Here is a 13799-nt window from a genome sequence, read left to right as displayed (position 1 = left end):
AATAAAAAATTTCTTCAAGAATGTATATCAAAATCTACGTGGCATATTCATATTGGGCAAGATAACGTAATTCCGACTCCAACTCTCGAAATCTACGTGTACATCAATTCCCTGAACACTCCTCTCTCTTCTTCTTCTTCTTCTTCTTCTTCTTCTCTTCTTTAAAACATCAACAAAACCTCTTCTAAACTCTCACTTCAGAATTTTTTTTTTTTCCATTTCCTCTTCTTTTTTCTTTTATTTTTCAATTTTATTCTTATTTTTTAATTTATAATCTCAAATATTTTTTCTGATTCAATTAAAATGCCGCTGAAATCCTCCCAACGGAAATTATCTTTCAGTACCCTGACCACCCTCGAAGCCCAATCCGACGACGTCACTTCCATTCCCCGCTTCATTTCCGATCCCTCCGCCTCCTCCTCTACCGTCGGAGACGGCGCCGTATTGGACCACAAGAAAAGGAAGAAGAGAAAGAAGATTAAAAAATCGGGAAATGATAAAGTAGCCGACCGGGATGGAGAAGCAATTGATCGGGGGCCTGGGTTTCTCCTTGATAAATATAGTTGCACCGTGGTTGAAACTTATCCGAAGGTGGTGCCGGCGGCGGAGGAGCCGGAGAGAAGAGGAAGGGATTGTTCGGTGCGGACGGTTCATCACAGTCCGCATTTGAGGCAGAGGAACGTGAGTTTTGTAGCGGAGGAGGTGACGTCCGGGGTGACGTCATTGGGGAGTGAGGTGGAGGGTAATTGTAATGGTGATAAACATAATGGAGGTGAGATTGAGAGCAAGAGTTTTAAGGAAGATGAAGCAGAATCGAAGCTGCAGGAACAGCAGCACCAGAAACCGACGGTTGAGATGAACGGAAGGAAGTTGGAGAAAGAGGAGTCATTGGATTGGAAGAAATTGATGGCTGAAGATCCCAATCGTAAGTCAAGTTTTGTTATTTTTTTTTAATGTTAATTTTAGGGGTATAAACATCTCTAAACAAATTCAAAGAGTGGAAATTTAATGAGGTTGAAATTATATTCTAGGTTTACTTGATTATTAAAATCAAGGCCGAACTTGAGCTCTACTCGAATGAGCTTTGGTTGTTGTTTCAATCAAACAAGCTCAGACTCAAGATCAGTTACATGCTAAACTGTGTCTGCTAGCATTATATTGTTTGTTTGTCGGTTCTGTACTGTGTTTCATAGCTACCATTGACTGTTAATGGCTAATCGGAAGTGAAATTTAATTGTAGAGAATGAGGGCGTGAAAAAAAGATTCAATTGTGAATTTATTCCTACTGGATAACAATTCAATTTATGTAATTGTGAATTTATACTTGCCTTTTATAGCCAAAAAATGTTTTTTTTTTAAAATTGTTTGTGGGAAGTTTACTTTGAAGAGATACATGCTGGCTCATTATTGAGACCAGAAAGTACAAAGTGACATGATCTTTCAGGTAGATTTCTGTGTTTTAAATAGTGACATGATCTTGTTCATTGATCATGACACATTTAGGAGGCTACCTTTAAGAAGCTATCATAGTTTTGTAACATAACAAAAGAAGCTCTTTTTGTTAGAACTCTGTACTACAAGGTCTGCTTGAGAGACATTAGGCGTTCAGAGATTCTTAAGAACTGGTGAATTGTAGATTAAGGACAGCTTGATATTTCAATGCCATGCTAGTATTTAGAAAGTTATATTAGGAATTTTCTGCTTCATGTTATCCTGCTTTTGAGGATTGGATGTTTGGGTTGAACTGGAATTATGGTGATCTGCTAGATCTCCAGTTAGGAATTTTAGTCTTAGGAGCTGATCACAAAGATCACAAAGTACATGTTTTTGGGAATTGTTCTAAATGTGGGAAAGTTGGATTTAAAAGATTGAAAGTCTTGGGATCTTGGGGAATATTCTTCTCTAGGAAAAGTTTGGATGAAGTTTCAATGTCATGGGTTAAGATTTAAACTTAATGAGGCGGGAAGTAAGTGCAGCAGGAAGGAATGAGAGTTCTTTTTCTATTAAGTTCGTCCAATTGACATTATATGCGCACTTGTAATTAGGAAAGAAGAAAAGTTACAGTGACAGCTAGTTTGTCAGTTGTGTAGAGCACTAAGTATGAATTGTATCATTAAGTTGGAAAATTGTTTTTGTTGTGAAAATCTTGTAAATCCTGTCTGACCTTGGTAGCAATGAAGATTTATTTCACACTCATGCAACTTGCCATTAAAATACATGCGAAAAAGGGGCTTCTTGAACTCACTATATACGAAGTCTGACCTTAATCTATATTGATGCTGGTTTTTGCATAGTAGTATTTGTAAACTGCACATCAGCATATGCAATAGAGAATATTATATACAGAAGAAAAAGCACTTACACTCACGCTATTAGGTGCATGTGAGTAATGTAGATATGTCTCCTATATTGTTTAAATTCACATAAGTTGATAGAACGTTTCTTCTTTCAGTACTTTGAGCTTCAGTTTTGGGCACTAAATAACAAAATTAGTATATAATTTCTGGTTAAAATTTATCCTTTCAGCAAAACTTTTTTTCTGTGGGTCAACTGAAATCATTTCAGTGTTTCAGATATTATCAGATTGCTCTCTGTAGCTTGGAAGTAACTTTTTGCAAGTCAAATTTTCATATTCTATGACAGCCAGCTTCTCCAAGGGCACTCAGTGTGATCTGATTGAGCAAGATCTTTGGAGTTGTAGCCTTCAACATCAGTACTGAGTCTTGGACTCTGATTATTATTTAAAAATCATAGTACAAGCTGATATTTCTGCTGGCTTTACATTGTTCGGTTGTCTAATAGTCCCTTTATGATGATAAAGAAGTTGAACTTTAGTGTTCATAGCCTGTTCTGACTCATGACAACATTTCATAATTAACATGATTAACAAGTGTCTACTTCATCATTAAGTATCGTGAAATATGATCCTAACTAAGGCCCTATTTGATAACTCAACTTAATGCTGAAAATAAATCCATTTAAGAGATTTTTTAAGTTCAGCATGTTTGATAACATGAATGCCTTACCACTTAATACATTAAGCGCGACTTAATTTGTGTTCAAAATTTTCAGTGCAAACTTTTCAGTGAATTTGCTGAATTGACAACGGGTAGAAGGACCAATTTTTTCATTCCTCTTTCACTCACTCTTTTTTTCTCTCTTTTCTAATCAAACATAAATACATATTCTCTCTCATACACTCTTTCTTTCACATACAAGCACACACCATTTTTCTTTTACCACACTCTCTCGTTTGTGCTCTCTCTCTCTCACACACACACACACTAGCACTGACATATTATCTCACATGCACAAAAAAATTGTTATCAAACAGATATAACTTTATTAAGTCAGCAACTTAACGTTTTCAGTCCTTAAATTTCAGAATTCAGACTTTGGACTTTAGTGTTTCAGAATTCGGACTTCGGACTTTAGTGTTGTCAAACAGGGCTAGTTAAACCAAAAAAATTGAGGGTTCCAAGGAAGATTGAATTCTGTATCTAAATGATGCATTTTATCAAAATTTTAGCATATATGCATGCTCATTTCTTGATAGCCTACTCATGTTGTTCTTAAACATCAGACTACAAGAATTTGAAATATCAGAAATTATCAGCTTGGGAGATCCAAGTAAAGTGACCCACAATGATTTTCCATTTACTCTATACATTTCCTCAGGATACAAGTTTATGTTCCCATGTACTAGTTCAGATGCTGCCTTTGAAAAATTCTAGGCATACATTAGGCACGCAGTTTATTTATGCTACTCCTGCATGCTCATAGTTGTTTTGTACCTATAAGAAGTGCAGTGTCGGTCTATAGGTTGTCAGTTATGTAATTGCTGAAAGTCCTACACAAAAAGAGAATTAATTAACACTTGTCCGAGTAGGCTTTTTTGTTCTGTAATTTTTAGTTGAATTGCCAAACTCAATAACTGATTTTCTAATTCACTGTGCTGAACATGTTTCCATTTTAGAGGCGTACCCTCTGGAGAAGTCACCTATGAAATACTTTTTGGAAGAAATGTATGCTGGAAATTCATTAAGGAGCACAATCACTCCTGGTAATGAGAAAGATCGAGAAAGAGTATATGATACCATATTCCGCTTGCCATGGAGATGTGAACTGGTGAAGTTTCTCATTTTTTCTACTCTTAAGCTAAGAGAGCAGTGAATGTCCATGATACTTTTATCTGATTTCATGCTTTCTACCAACAATTAATCAATAAGTACAGGCTCTTTGTGGATGCTATAATTTTATCCTTCTGAAGAGTCTGCTTTGGTACGGTAGCCATCTTAAGTTGCTAATTGCATATGGGATTTAATCTCTTTGTCTAGTTCTGTCTCCCTTACCCTTTTGCGTCAGACAACTGGAGAATTCCTCATGTGTAGAAAGTGGCATCTAGGTTATAAAGACTTGTTGTATAATATCAAATTCTTGTAATGCTATAGGATAGTATTAGGATAGTATTAAAAGTGTTCTATGCAAAATGAATTAGAAAGCATAACCTATGTGATGTGTTTATTTTCTACTTTGCACTGGATGCTTGAATTACATACCTATTAAATGCAATATTTGAAAATTTTTGGAGAAGAAATAAAACTACTATGAACAGAAAAAGCTATATTTCCTTGTAATAATGGTTAAGAGATCAACAAATGCAGCCTTTGGCATGTCCAGCTATTTTTTGACCTTGGGTTTGTAACTGATACTCTGTTCTCATACAGGACTTATATACTGATACCATAAAGGAAGAATTTAATGCCATAGAACAGTCATTCTGAATCAATTGCACTTCTTTCTTGGACATTATCTGGGATGGACTATAACGATGTCAATGTGTTGCAGCTCATCGATGTTGGCTTCTTTGTCTGCTTTGATTCATTTCTATCACTGTTAACTATCATGCCAGCACGGATAACTATGATGTTATATAGACTTCTGAAAACAAGGTTAGTTGTTTCACGTTCTTAGATATGCTCTTGATTTATCAGTAGGTTGAGGAATTATATTTGTTTCTCTTTAAAGAGCCATTGGGTTTTCCAGAGTTAAGATGAGTATTCTAAATGCACAAGATTCATGTCAGTTTACAACACCATGCTAACAAGTGATGAGATGATATCAGTAATCCAGCAAATGAAAAAAGCTCAAACATTTCCATTTTAGATTGTACGAACTATATTCTAGACATGCATTTTAGTTTCCATTTTTGAAAGTAAAAACTATTATCCTTGACTTCTCTGGATGGATAGATTTTTTTTTGACAATTCTTAAATTAGGGCCAGCCTCATAATATGGGATCTCTTCTATATATATATATATATATATATATATATATTGGCCATGAGGGGAGGGAGGGCAGCTGGGGTTGATGTGGTTGTGGGGGTGGGGAAGGGGGTGGCGAGAATGAGAATGTTACATTTAACTTAAAGGTATCTGGAAAGTTAGACATCTGATATTCTTGTGTTTCTCTAAAGCTTTTTGTAGAGTCTAAAATTTAGGTCCAGAGTGTCTGCATTCTAAAGTTAGGACACCATATTGCAGGATTATGAATTCCTTACGCAATACAGAAAGGGGAAAAAAATCGCTACAGGAACGTCAAAGGAATGAGAAGACACAACATTGTATCTTCCATTTCCGTAGCTTTAATTTGCATTCTTGACCCATATATTAATTTTTCACCTTGGAATGGATAAGGGACTGTAATCTTGTTTTCCTCATACCCTTTTACTGCTTTTTCTTATGTGTTGTCCTTGTCCTATCGATGTGTTAGTTGACTGCTAGTTATTGTTTGACAGAAGCTCTGTAGGTTGTGAAGGAACTAGCTTGAGGCATTATCTTTCACGGTTGATTGACATTTGAATGATTTTTTTAACACTTCGTAGGAATGGAAGCTACAGATTTCTTTTAAGTTGGGTTTGTTTATCAAATGTATCAAGCTAGTCATTAGTTAATGTTGCCATGTTTTTGTGGAGTTTGTGCAAGTGCAGATTGATTTAAGTTATGATGTTCAAATTTAAAATTCCTCACTGAAGTCAAATTTCGTAAATTCTGATTTCTTGTAAATTCATATTCCTTCTCAAAATCTTGCCTTTTACCGCTGTCAGGATAATAAAGTAATGAATTGTTTAAGGGGAGGATATTTGTCTCCAAATTCAAGGAACTTGACTGTTGTGTCCTTCGTCATTTTGATATTGCTTTCTGATTGTTTGGTTGTAGCTCAATGGTATGTAGGTTTTTTAATTATTACTTAACCATATCAATGGCAGGCAGTTCAAGAGACTCTCAGCAGCTGAACTATCTGATATTGGCTGTTTTATTGTCTTGGCTATTGGAGTCTCCCTATTACAACTAGCAGGTTCACCCTTTATAACCTCTATAACCTTTAGTTCTTTCTTCCACCTTTTTTCTGCTCATGCACATTTAATTGGTTATTTTTGCCTGCTATGTTTATTGTTTTACTAGAACCTTCTCCCTCATAGGTGATACTGACCTTTTTTTTTGCTATCCTTGATTTGCTATTTCAGATATTAGCTGGATATATCACATGATTCGTGGTCAAGGGACAATTAAACTTTATGTTGTCTACAATGTTTTGGAGGTAAGTAATTGCAGTTGGGTTTATATTAAGATGTCTATTTGCTTGCAAAGCTACATTTCAATGATTGTACATTTGGTATTGTTCATTAAAACTTGACTCCTAAGGAAATATAGGATTCAAAATGTTGGTGATATCTTTGATATCAATGCACCCCGGAATCATTCATGATGCTGCTCCATAAATTTCGTTAGGAATTATTTTGAAAGAGATAGAAAAATGTCCTTGAACTTTCCTTCTTTTGTATTTTTCCAACTGTTGCAAATTTTACTTTCTGGACCAGAAGACCTAGTTTGGTTTTACGCTTGGTGTATGTGTATAAATGCACTTAGTTTTAGTGCATGCATAATGATACACATGTGTATGTGTTACATAAATTCATATTTATGGTTATTTACATGTAAATTTATTTATGTACTTGTATATGTATGCCGAAAGACCAATATATGGATTGAGTTTTACGTTGAGTTATTTTGCCTTTTATCTTGGTATTTCTGATTATATACCATATCTAAAAAATCTGTTTTGAGCTAAGTGACATCTTTGGTAGTATTTAGTGCTTGCTTTGCTACTATTGTGGCTAATCATGGCTGACTAACTTAATTCCAGCATTATACTTTCATCTTATTCAAGTGCTATTATGTAATGTAGACCCAATTTTTTCTCCTCATTTTGGTGGTTGACTAATATTGTTGTCCATCCTACATATATTGCTGTGATTACTCTTGTGATTAATCAAATGTCCAGACTATCCTTTTTAGTACATCTCTCATATTTTTTGAGGGTGGTGATTCTAAAGGTCATAATCTTCGTTTTATGACTTGGCTGTTGGCTGAGTGCAGAAAGGCAATGCTATAATCTATTCTTTGATCTTTTATTGTACTTATTGTTCGAAATGTATGTTTCTTAATCTACTGTTACTTTCAATTATCTATTTCAATTTATTGTAGAGGCTGAAAGGTCTATAACAACTGGTGCTTGCCCAGATATTTGATAGACTATGCCAAAGTTTTGGGGGAGATGTCATGCAGACGTTGTTTAATACAGCAGATGGACTTGCAAATTGTTCAGTGGAAAGCATGCAAGAATGGCAGTGGAGATTCATTAAGGATGAGGCATTGGCTGTCAGTGCATCCAATATCCTTGTCTCTAGAGCAGCTTATGAAAATTTTTTTGTTGTTTTGCCATGTGACCTTTTACTCTCTAATTATGTTTTTCCTTAACTCTTAATACTTGTGCACTCATTTATTCTGTTAGCTCAGGGTATTACTCTGTCTACTTGCATAGTTGCTCATAATAATGCATTATTCGCTCTGCTAGTCTCCAACAATTTTGCTGAGATAAAGAGCAATGTCTTCAAACGTTTTAGCAAGGATAATATTCACAATCTCACATATTTTGGTGAGTAATTTTCTTTTCTTATACAAAGCATTCAACTTTTTGATAGCAATTTGGTTTCAACGTCTATCGCGAAGCATATTATATACCTTTCATTGGTATCTCCAAACAGATAACTAGTTCTTATTTCATCTGTTTTTATTTTGTTCCTGAAATTCTCAATCTCATAATGTTTCCTCATCTCCTCTAATACGTGCATTGGGGTATTGAAATGTTGGACTTAGTGCCTCTACAATGCTCTTGATTTTCTTTTACCCAACTTATGCCTTTTTTCTCTTGCAACCTTTGTGTCTTACCAGATGCAGTGGAGCGGTTCCATATTTCAGCTTTTCTTTTGTTTGTGTTAGCTCAAAATATCCTGGAAGCCGAGGGTCATTGGTTTAAAAGCTTCCTTTATGTGAGTATCTCACACTATATGTTCTGGTGTGATGGAACAATTGAGTGTGAATGGAATTTGTGTATGTACTTGGCATCTTGATGCTTATGATTGTTGACCATACCTTGCAGAATGCTTTTGTTGTTTTTATATGTGAAGTGATGATCGATGTAATTAAGCATTCATTCATTGCAAAATTCAATGACATAAAGCCTGAATCTTTCTCGGAATTCTTGGAAGATCTTTGCAGACAGGTGTTTTTTTTTCCCATTTTATGTTCTAGAGTCTGTTAGCATCCCATTTTTGCAATCTTTTTTCCTTTTGCATCATGAATATCTACTGCCATGGTTTAGTCCTAATGTGTTTATGCATTTGTCAGACTCTAAAGATACAAACAGAGAGTGGGAAGAGAAGTCTTGTTTTCGTTCCATTGGCACCAGCTTGTTTGGTAAGCATTTATTGCTTGTTTTAGTTGCTACTCAACCTGTGATTTCCTATTTTGCCGACTTTCAAAAGTCCTTTGTTGTCTTCAGTATTCAAGCTCACCCCCCTTTCATACTTACTAATGCCAACTTAGTAAAAGCTCAGTTCGGTTCTTAGTCCCGGAGCTGAGAAAGTTTTGACGAGATTCTTTCCCTTCGTCTTTTGTGTTCAACAGGTGATCCGAGTTCTGCGCCCAGTTTATGCAGCTCATCTACCTTTTAGTCCTTTTCTTTGGAGACTCTTCTGGATTTTGCTCCTGGCTGCTATGACCTTTGTGATGCTTTCTAGCCTCAAGCTGTTGGTCGGCATGGGCCTTCAAAAGCATGCCTGGTGGTATATTAGGAGGTGCGACAGCAGAAGAAAACTTCACAAAGACTGATTTTGAGAGAATAATTATTGGACAAACATGGAGTTTAACTCTCGAAATGCCTGGAAATTCTCGTACCCCATATCGTAACAGAGACGGTGAGGATCTCCATTGAACAGCAAATCAAGAATACTGATATGCTTAGATATTTGACCCGGAACAGATGTTAATCTGGGCAATTTTGCTGAATAATGCCCATCAAGGTCATATAACTTCATGTGATACCCCAATTTTGTCTTCTCTTCTTAGAAAGAACATTAAGCAAGCATTTTGAAAGTAGTAGTGTTGTACACAAACTTCAACGGCTACATATGGGATGAATGCATTGTACAGTGTTCATGAAAGTTGTGAAAATAGCAACTTTGTTGGAGAAATTTTTCTACTTCGTCGAAATCTCTTCTGGTACCATTAGAAGGCTTTTGACTTTTGATTGCCTCTCATGGCACTGGGAACATTGAGGCTTCCCAATAAATCATGCCTGCATCAACAATGCTTAGATTGAGGCTCGAGTGTTGGACACTTTTCTCCCCAAGTATTAGCATTTCGATTAATTGGCCACACATGCCAACCTTGTATATGACATCTTGTGGTAGGCATTGATGCAAAAGAATTCACAGACTAAATCAGCAAATAAATGAAGTTGTGTAAAGGACTGTTAACAGATTTGGTAGAGATGAAATCAAAATCCCATCAATACAAATATTAAAGAATGATGAAAAAAATTAAGTTCCGGATAATGAGATTTTCACACAATCATTCACATAACCTAACTACTAGCAAAAGAACAAATAATGAAAATAGTTAAATGCAGAAATCCCCTAATTGAAAATAAGGTGTCACTTCGAATAACTATTGAGCTTTTAATGGGGATTAAAATATCTTAAAGAGTGTAAAGTGCAACTGATTATATTAGTTCCTGAGATTTTACTCTAATAAAAAAAAAAAGAAAAAAGAAATGGCCTATCATGATTTGCAAAAATAATAAATAAAAATTGGTCATAACTCATAAAAACTAGGTATTAATAATAGAAGAATTCTACAATACTAGTAAATGCATTTGCCCCAAACCAATTAAAAAGCAAACTCAAGTGTAATTTACCACTAAATAATAATACAAATTCTCCTCTTTTAAATACTCATTCCTCAACTCTCATTGACTTTTGGTACTGCCAAGTTCGAACTCTTCCACACTTGACAAACTTGCAATCATAGAAAAGGGAGGTATATATATTAAACAGAACAAACACGTAAAACATTCTAGCCATGCAAGTTTTCACATTATGGTGCAAGTATTGAAGCTCTCATCATCATATGGATTGTTGTATCCTGGCTGATAAGGATATGAGGGCACATATCCTACGTTTGTTCTGTCGTATGAATTGGGATAATAGCACTGCTCGTGCCCATAATAAGCACCATCAGGCAACGAACTCCCTGCAACATGCTCGTTGCCACAGTAGTTCTCCAGCGTATCAGAACTGTAGCCGAGCCGGCGACTATGTGAAGCGTTTGCTTTGATTTGTGGATGCTTTACGTCAAGATGAACTAGCTCTGCATGTTTCCCGGCTCTTGCTATTGCCCTCATAAGCATGTTTGGATCAACCTCACCGTAAATCTTTGCAAGCCCTTTTTCTGCATCTATGGAGACAGAATATACCCCTACAACAGAGTTCATAGAAACAGCACTTGCGTGTTTGATTTTGAGGATATCAATATTTACTTGAAAAAAAATGATAAACCATGGGATGATGGATAATTAACTTTGAAAAATGTTTGTCGCACTTCACTTTTTGTTAATCACACTCTTATCATTTATTTTATCTCATAGTCTAATAAATGAAGTCGATATGATAAAAATAATATAGGAAGTGCGATTAACAAAAAGTGGAGTGCAGTTAATATTTCCTGTAGATTAATACAAAAACAAAATGGCCCAAGCAATGATAACTAAAAGATTTTTTTGTGAATAAAATTAACCCCCTTTTGGGCAAAATCAACTCTCTTGTTTTCCCTTTTTTTGCTTTCTATTCTTTTTTTTTCCTATCCTTTTTTCATACTGCACTAGAGAAACTGGAAAAAGAAAAAAAAAAAACAATCTGAGTCAAGCATAGGTGCCTACACACCAATCTTAAATTAATTAATGATTCATGAAGTGAGTGACCAATTAAGTGGGGGGATGGGGAGTGAGTTAGGTGGTCTCGAGGGAAGGAGTGTAACTAAAAGATTTCGAATTTGAATCCTTCTACTGATATTAAAAAAAGAGAGTGATCAACTAAGTGATCAATACCAAAAAAACATAATAATAATAAGTAATAAACACCAATGATCAACTATTCGATAGATCTCACATATCTAATTTGTTGTAAGATACCTTGCAATATTCTCATTTATTCCTATGTATCAAGAGAGAGAGAGAGAGAGCGAAGAAGTGAGTAATTAAGTAATTACCAATGATGGAGCTAAGGATTTCCATTGTCTTCATCTTGCATGCATCGCAGTGAACGTTCACTTTCAAAACACAAGCCTACAAAATAGTATGTAGGAAAATCAAAATAACATTGATTTTAGGATTGCTACAGACAAGTAACATTATGAAAAAGACAAAGATCAGAATCACAAGCTATATTTTTTAGGTTGATTTCAGGAGATGAACTTGAAAAATCAAATTGCATTCGATTTGATCTGTTTCTTTTATTTTGAGTTTCATAGGACCGAATCTTCAAATCAGTGTCAAAGACAGAAAACTTGATGATGTTTGATTAGATGTTCACCTTACCACAAAGTTGAAGTTGTACCCATTGAAAGTATTAGCAGAATAAAGGGTTTTCATTAGTTTATCCAAAAAATAAAAAATAATCACACTATTGAGCAATATTACTCTAGATTTTGTAAAAGTTGATTATGACAAGTGAATATAGAAATAATAATTTTACATTTAATCTTTTTTTTCACTCTTAAAAAGATCTAAAATTTAGATAGAAAAGAAAACATGAATATAAAAAAAAAATTAATTATCCAAAATTAAAATCTAAAATCACCCGAAATAATCAAACGTGAACAATACGACGGAGCTATGGAAATACAAGCTTCACTCTTAACTACAAAAATTGGATTTCTTGCTTTTTAAGCTATTGATGTGAACCAAGCATCAAGTATAATTGTTATCTCAATTGTCGATTCTGGATTTCGAACTCAAATCCATGAATCTATTGAAACTGCTTCTTCATAGACAGGTTATGAGACCAGTACAAGACTGAGCATATGAAGCCAAAAGAACAGAAAATAGTTCAACTTTTTTTTTGATAAAACAAATATCGATCCTTCCATTCCATAAAATCTGCACTAATTGCAGAAAATAGTCCAAACTTTTATACTGTAATAACTAATAACTAATCACCAACAGAGCCTCAATCAGACATAATCACAAATTTATTCCTCAAAAAGACAAAAATTGCATAGAAGGCAACTAAGCATCTAAAGGCTCCTTCTGGGAAAGTGTAAACGTAGCATACAAGTCCAGTCTTTGAACTTTCCCATGGCTGCCTAGGGCTAGTCAACAAAACCCTCGTGTTATTATTGCAACTGATTAAAAATTCTCCCACAATGGCAATTAATTAATCATAAATACAATTTAAGGTGCAAGATTCATTATTAAAATCTACAATAATTTCAAGATCTAGACAATTACTGCTTTATCTATGGGGACTTTTTATATGGTAGATCATTAATTAGAGAATAACAGAAACATAAAAGGTAAATCTAGGATTACCGCATCAGCGTAATGCGCCATCGAAATCAAGAGGATGAACTTCTTCCTTTTCGTTCTCCAAATCCTCAATCAGATTTGTCAAAGATGAAGGATACTCTAATTGTTGTTATTACTTTTGTGAACAAATACATGGGGGGGCAGTACTTATAGAATTAGGTTTAGGCTTCCTTTAATTTTAATCGCCGTTAAATTATATTTAGGAAGAAACATAGTATAATTTTACATTCAATATCTTAGAAAGCTTTCCTTCGTAGAAAACGTTCCAAGTAAACATTCTTTTACTTACTTCAAAGTTCAAACCCCATTATATAAAAATAAGAAAATAGCAATAATTCTTTGGAAATAATAATGTAGGGAAACTGTATACTGGGAAATTGATTAATTCTGGTTTCCATATTTTAGCATATTCTAGTTTTATTATGTTTGAAATCCCAACAATTTCCTTCCATGTCGAAGATCTTGCCAATCATCAAAGATTAGTGGCCATGGTTACTGTCTGAATTTTTATGGAAGCTAGTCACTTCTTGATTAACATGTCGACTCTTGACAAATAATGAGAAGCCAGGTCGAGTTAAATTGATAATCAAGAATTTCCAACAATAATTTCAGAGGCTGGAAAAGGTTCAACAATCATAAACTGGAAAATTCATCGACCATCAGAATTGGCCTTTTCGGCATAAGTCATCTAAGATTCTGTGTTCATTAAAAGTGAAAATTGCGTGACGGATGAACTTCAAACAATCTACTTGGTAAACTAAGTTTGAACACGCTCCTACCAAGTCAAACTTGATTTGAGTATTTGAACAAT

General features: G+C 34.7%; 1 protein-coding gene across 2 annotated transcripts; it reads left to right on the top strand.

Annotated features, from left to right (window-relative positions):
- Positions 1-248: 248 nt before the first annotated feature.
- LOC113748427 (protein POLLEN DEFECTIVE IN GUIDANCE 1) lies at positions 249-9608 on the top strand. Of its 2 annotated transcripts, XM_027291978.1 has the most exons (11): positions 250-925; positions 3977-4128; positions 4849-4952; positions 6270-6358; positions 6528-6601; positions 7585-7735; positions 7832-7999; positions 8296-8393; positions 8504-8626; positions 8752-8820; positions 9031-9608. In XM_027291978.1, exons 1-11 carry the CDS (start codon positions 304-306, stop codon positions 9232-9234), a joined length of 1854 nt encoding a protein of 617 aa, XP_027147779.1. In that variant the 5' UTR covers positions 250-303; the 3' UTR covers positions 9235-9608. The 2 variants fall into 2 exon arrangements, with proteins under 2 accessions (XP_027147780.1, XP_027147779.1); XM_027291979.1 differs by lacking the exon at positions 8504-8626 and having other exon boundaries at positions 249-925.
- Positions 9609-13799: the final 4191 nt, after the last annotated feature.

The sequence above is a fragment of the Coffea eugenioides genome, chromosome 9, assembly GCF_003713205.1.
Source record: "Coffea eugenioides isolate CCC68of chromosome 9, Ceug_1.0, whole genome shotgun sequence".
NCBI classification, from domain to species: domain Eukaryota; kingdom Viridiplantae; phylum Streptophyta; class Magnoliopsida; order Gentianales; family Rubiaceae; genus Coffea; species Coffea eugenioides.
The sequence above is the reverse complement of the archived record's forward strand: the minus strand, read 5'-3'. Positions and strand labels throughout refer to the sequence as shown.